The sequence below is a fragment of the Elephantulus edwardii genome, unplaced genomic scaffold (genome assembly GCF_000299155.1).
Source record: "Elephantulus edwardii isolate Elephantulus edwardi_28Jun2011 unplaced genomic scaffold, EleEdw1.0 scaffold00163, whole genome shotgun sequence".
In the NCBI taxonomy this organism is placed as follows: Eukaryota; Metazoa; Chordata; class Mammalia; order Macroscelidea; family Macroscelididae; genus Elephantulus; species Elephantulus edwardii.
Window position 1 is genome coordinate 3,144,994 of NW_006399913.1, and position 5,544 is coordinate 3,150,537.

The following is a 5,544-nucleotide window of genomic DNA, read 5'->3' on the forward strand; positions in this document are numbered from 1 at the left end:
TTCTATCATTCTTACTCACTGTCTAGCTCTCTGACGCATAGCAAAGACCATGGTCTGGATAAAGCATACTTTGGTCTCTAGATTTATATCATTGCTCTTTAACAAAGAGTGTGTGCTGAAGGCGGATCTGAACAAGATCAAATTGCTAACATTCTCAATCTCGTCTCCAATCTATCATGGTCCTGTCAATTGGGCTAGTGGTGAGAATCTTTGTGGGCTTCCTGCAGTTTTTCTTAATATTCACCCCATTTCCAATTTGGTGGTGTTTTGGTTCTTTGGTTTATTTTTTGTTTTGTTTTGTTTTTGTTTGCACTCAATAATGTGTTTACATTATGTTTTGTTTATGTACATTGTTTGTTGGATTTTTTTTGCCCACTCCTCCCACCCACCAAACCCTAGAGCCTTGTGATTTTCCTCCCTCCCCAACTTCAGTTCCCTCTCCTCCTCCCCTTCCCTTTTTAAATATCCATATACCTTACTGGTTAGCCTTCTTTTTACAATAATGGTCTTACACAGTATTTGTCCTTATGCACCTGTGTGAGCTCACTCAGCATAACGTACTGTAGCTTCTCCCATGTCATACAGTATTCTTCTAAATAATTGTTCCTGAGTGCTATTCCATCATGTGAATGTACTACAATTTTTCTCAATCTAACTTGTTGATGGACATTTGGGCTGTTTCCATGATTTTACTATCATGAATAATGCTGCTACACATCAGCGTACAAATCTCCGTTTGCGTCTCATTTGTGTTTTCCTTCAGGTATATACCTAGCAGTGGAATAAATGGATCCTAGGCAATGTCTATATCCAGCTTTTTGAGGAAATATCAAACTGCCTTCCAGAGTGTAACATTTATAATCCATTCAACAGTGTTATGAGAATTTCATGTCTCCACATCCTCTCCAATATTTATTGCTTGCATTCCATTGAAACTTTTTTACTGCAACTGGGATAAGATGATATCTCATTGTGGTTTTGATTTGCTTCTCTCTTAGTGCCAATGATTTTGAGCATTTCTTCATGTGTCTACTGGCCATCTGGATGTCTTCCTCTGTGAAAGGTCTTCCCTTATCTTTTGCCGATTTTGTAATTGGGTTATCAGTCTTTTTGTTGTGAAGCCCTGTAGTAGTCTATACATTTTGGTTATGAGACCTTAGTCTGAGAATGCATTGCCAAATGTTTTTTACCCAGTCCGTAGGTTTTCTTTTCACCCTACTGGAAAAAGGTTTTGGTGCACACACTTAATCTTTAGAAAGTCCCATTCATCAATATTATCTTCTCCTGATTGTGCAGAGAATCTTTCTCTTGATGTTGAGCTTCTATCCATATTGAAGGCTGCACTCCTTGATCTTCTGTAGCAAATGCTTCAGGTCCTCCTCAATTCTGGCAAGCAAGGTTGTGTCTTCTGCATAATGCAGGTTGTTCATAAATCTTCCTCGAATCCTGATCCCACATTCCTACTCATAAAGTCCAGCCTACTATATGATCTGTTCCACATACAGATTGAAAAGTTATGGAGACAGGATGTATCCCTGATGTATTCCTTTCTTGATGCAATGTTTTCCTACTCTGTTCTGGTAATTGCTTCCTAGTCTAGGTATATGTTTCACATGAACACAATCAAGTGTTCTGGGATTCCCATTCTTCTCAATATTAGCCACAATTTATTGTATTCCACAGTCAAATGCCATTGCACAGTCAATAAAACACACACAAACATTCTTCTGGTACTCTCTGCTTTTAGCCAAGATCCATCTGAGCACAGGAGAACCTATGTTTCTGTTCACTCCTGAACCTTCCCTATCAAGGAATATACCAAATAAACTGTCTAGTTACTTACATGGATCACACACACAACTGCACAGGTGGCAAATATGAAGCATTCAACAAGTTACTTGCTGAAAAAATGAGACTCAGTGTAAGTGGTATAAATTTCCAAAAAGAGAAATTACGCAGCATAAACTCTCTAGTCTTCTGTATTATAATTCCTTGAGGGGAGACAATAATCTCTCTGCACAGCTGAGTAGATTAAAAGCACAATGATGTCTGTACAATAGCTATTAAAAAATAAAACTGGACCATCGACTGGAAAATTCACATCAAAAAAGCATCAACGTAAGACGTATATAAAATCAGGCCAATAATTTCTAGATGTTTTTAAATTTGTAGGAACGCTGGTGTCCATTAACGCTGCCCGGAGACAAAAAGTTAGATTCCACCAGCTGCTCCGTGGAAGAAAGATGGACAATCTCCTCGCATGTAATTTACAGTTTCTGAAAACTCTCTGGAGGGTCCGCTATGAGTTGGTTCTTCCACTACAGCCATGTTGTTATTGTTGGTAGTGTGGCGTTAGAACCAACTTAAGGCTGACCCTCCAGTGGGTTTTCACAGGCAGTAAATCGCACTGGAGATGACCCTCCAGTAGGTTTTCAGAAGCAGTAAATTGTAATGGAGGAGACTGCACGCCTTCCTCCCATGGAGCAGCTGGATTCAAACCCTATGCTTTTGAGTTGGCCACATAATTCCTGACAACTAAGCCACGATCACTCCCCTACAGCAATGAGTGAGTGAGGTTCAATTTGTGACTGGGCTTCACCAACTGTATCAATACTAACTGTATTCTTTTTAGAAACGCAGAACATTAAACCCTAATTAGTCCTACTGAATAAAACTGCCCATTCTAATATGATCCCACATGATCCTTAGCACACATCAAAGCACTGGTCTACAAGATTAAAATGAAACTGACTATCATCATCCCAGAAGTCACTGTCTTCTGTGTTATCTATGTAACAAACTTTTGTAAAGTAGCTTTAGAAATGACCATGACACACTTTCAAGTATATCAGGGTATTTTAGGGTAAATACAAATAACTACTACAAAGAGTAAATATTGAGAACCCATTCAATACTGAATGAAATTTTCAGGAATTATATCCAAAAAAATGTAAATAAACAATCTCTGCTTTCCTAAGAGACATAAAAGAGAAAAAAGGAAGGAAGGAATTTCAGTTGTTGTCAAACAGCTTGCGACTCATAGCAACCCTACAGTCCCCTGAACTCTGCTCTATCCTGGGCCAACTTCATTGTCTCTGACACACCTAACCCTATGCCCAGGCAATGAGGCAACCTATCTAATCCAGGATTCTCGTGTGCTATCCCTCCACCCTTCCAAGCATGATGTCCCTCTCCCAAGGACTGGTCCCTCCTTGCAACATGTCCAAAGCAGAAGTGAAAAATACTTAATACCAAAGTCAGAATAATGAAAATTAAGTACACTTCAGAATAACGTGTGGTTCAGCATTACAAACGGTTCCAAATATCATTCTATTAATTCAAAACTTAGATAATTTTATATGAAACTATGTCATAAAAGAACCTAAAATCAGACCTTTTAATCACCTTCATTCTGAGAATGGAACTAACTACCCTCTAAATCGCCAGAAAAATCTCAAACCAGAGTGTATTTCATGGACTTGCAAAAACACTTATAAACCTTCAAGCCACAAGGGTCATCCAAAGCGGCGGCCAGATGTGAGGTCACAGGGACTCACAGTCAAATTTGCCCTTTAAAAAAAAAAAAAAAAGGAAAAGGGCTTAGATGAGGAAAGATTGTAGGCCATTTTCATCGCCTCGCTGACCTGTGAACACCTCTTCATAGCAAGGCAAGAGAGCGTAAATATAATGCAGGTCCTTGAACTCGCATATTTTAAATGTCCTGAACTTAATACTAAAGTTTGAAGCCCATCTTCCTCCCAGCAACAGGCACTACGATGACAGGTCAAACCTCGAACTCCCTTTCCTCCATCCTTGCAGGATTTGAGATTCCGTGCCTTCACCCCAAAAATAAAACCCATTCTGACCCTGCAAAGTGATAAATCAGCATAGCATGGTCCCCCAGGGCCCCTTGGGCGCCACAACAGCACCGCCCAGCCTAACCTCTAAACAAAACTCGCCCTAGGGAGAGGTCGAAGGGGTCTCACCAAGTACAGAGGGGCATAGATCTTCAGGGACTCCTCCAGGGCGCCCCGCGTGATCTGCAGGAAGGAGACCCCGCAGGAAGGGTGCCAAGTGTGGCCGATCTCATAGCAGTTATGAGGGATGGACTTGCTGAAAGCCGCCATGACGACGAACACGGAGGGACTGAAGGGGGAGAGTCGGGTGTAGAGAGAGGCGGGGGCAGCTGCCTAGCGAGCGCCCAACCGCCGAGCGCTCTCCCGACGGGCCGCGGGAGGTGCGGAATAGAAGGGAAAGGTCACGCGAGAAGGGTTACTCTGGGCCAAAGTCCTCGGATGTTGAGCGCTCGACGTATCGCAGCTCAAGGGGGCGGGACGCGCACCCGGGCAGAGGGAAGAGGCGGAGCGTGCGCGCTCCCTCAAGCTGGCTTCTGCCGGGGGCGGGCTCCCGCGGCTTGGGCGCGCGCTCTCGCCTCAGCCGGGGATGCTGCGGCTGCGAATACTCAGGCTCTCGGCCCCACAACTCACCCCGGAGAGCGCTCCGCGGCTGGGAGCGCAGCGAGGATCCCGCCTGCCTCCTCACCCGCCACGCTGTGCCCCGCACTGCAGTGCGAATGCAATGACTGGAGCTCAGTGCTACGTAACTTGGAATGTTTTCCAATTGTAAGGAGCCCTAGTAGTGCAGCGATTAAAGTGTCTCATTGCCAACCAACCTGCTGATCGAAAAGGTGCCTCTCTGGGAAAGAGGCTATTTCCTAAAACTTTACACTCTTCACCACTGTGAAACAAGATCTATTATATTCGAGTCTCTGTCCTCTCAAAGCCCAACCAAACAAGGATGGTGACAGTGGAAGGAAGGATGAAAATATGGAACTAGTTAAGAAATAGGATGCCAGAAGGCAGCCAGGAAGACACTAACGTCCACCATCTAAGTGCCTGCACCTCCTCCCGAGAGGACCAATGCTCACAGTACCTGGATTTTTTTTGATAACTGCTCTGCTTAAGGCGGCTTTCGAAATATCAGTCAAGGACAAAAGTCACCAAGTTCAGATCTTGAGCATCTGAGCAAAAGGGCCAGAGCAAACTAGACAAGTGCGTGCTCATTAACCTCATAGAGACAGCAATAGAGTGTTAGAACTCACACCTAGCTAGACAGCTTGAAGTAAATCTTATCTGAAATCTCATCCCAGCAAGATGATACATGCGTTTGGGGGCGGGGGGGGGGGAGAGGGGAACCGAAAAATTGCAAAGTAGAGCTTTGCTCACACTCTAGAAGTTAACATATATAACTGTGTTAATGTGGTAAGTAGTAGAACCATCATACTTTTTCAAATTAAAGACTTTTCATGGTGCCACAGTTGAATTCAAAGGCTAAAAAACATTGCATTTGCATGGGCTGTTTCTTTTTTTATGCTATGACCAATAGTTTGACTGGATAGTTTTGGGGGCCTTTGGGGGGGGGGGTGGGGAGAAGGCTAAAGACTTCATCAACAAGGTGTAGCAAAAAGTTTCTCTACAGAAGATAAGTAGTGAATCAAGAACACTAATTCAGCAATTTTGGAGAGCCCTGGTGGTGTATGTCACA

The 5,544-nt window shown here is 43.3% G+C and overlaps 1 protein-coding gene across 2 annotated transcripts in view; it reads right to left on the reverse strand.

The window, feature by feature from the left end:
- TMEM135 (transmembrane protein 135) overlaps positions 1-4,322 on the reverse strand; it is a 259,256-nt gene extending 254,934 nt beyond the window's left edge. The window contains exon 1 of one of the 2 annotated variants that reach the window (XM_006895253.1): positions 3,987-4,322. In XM_006895253.1, the coding sequence (XP_006895315.1) occupies positions 3,987-4,127 (141 nt within the window). In that variant the 5' untranslated portion in view covers positions 4,128-4,322. The remainder of the gene's footprint in view (positions 1-3,986) is intronic. The other variant, XM_006895252.1, reaches the window with a different exon arrangement.
- Positions 4,323-5,544: the final 1,222 nt, after the last annotated feature.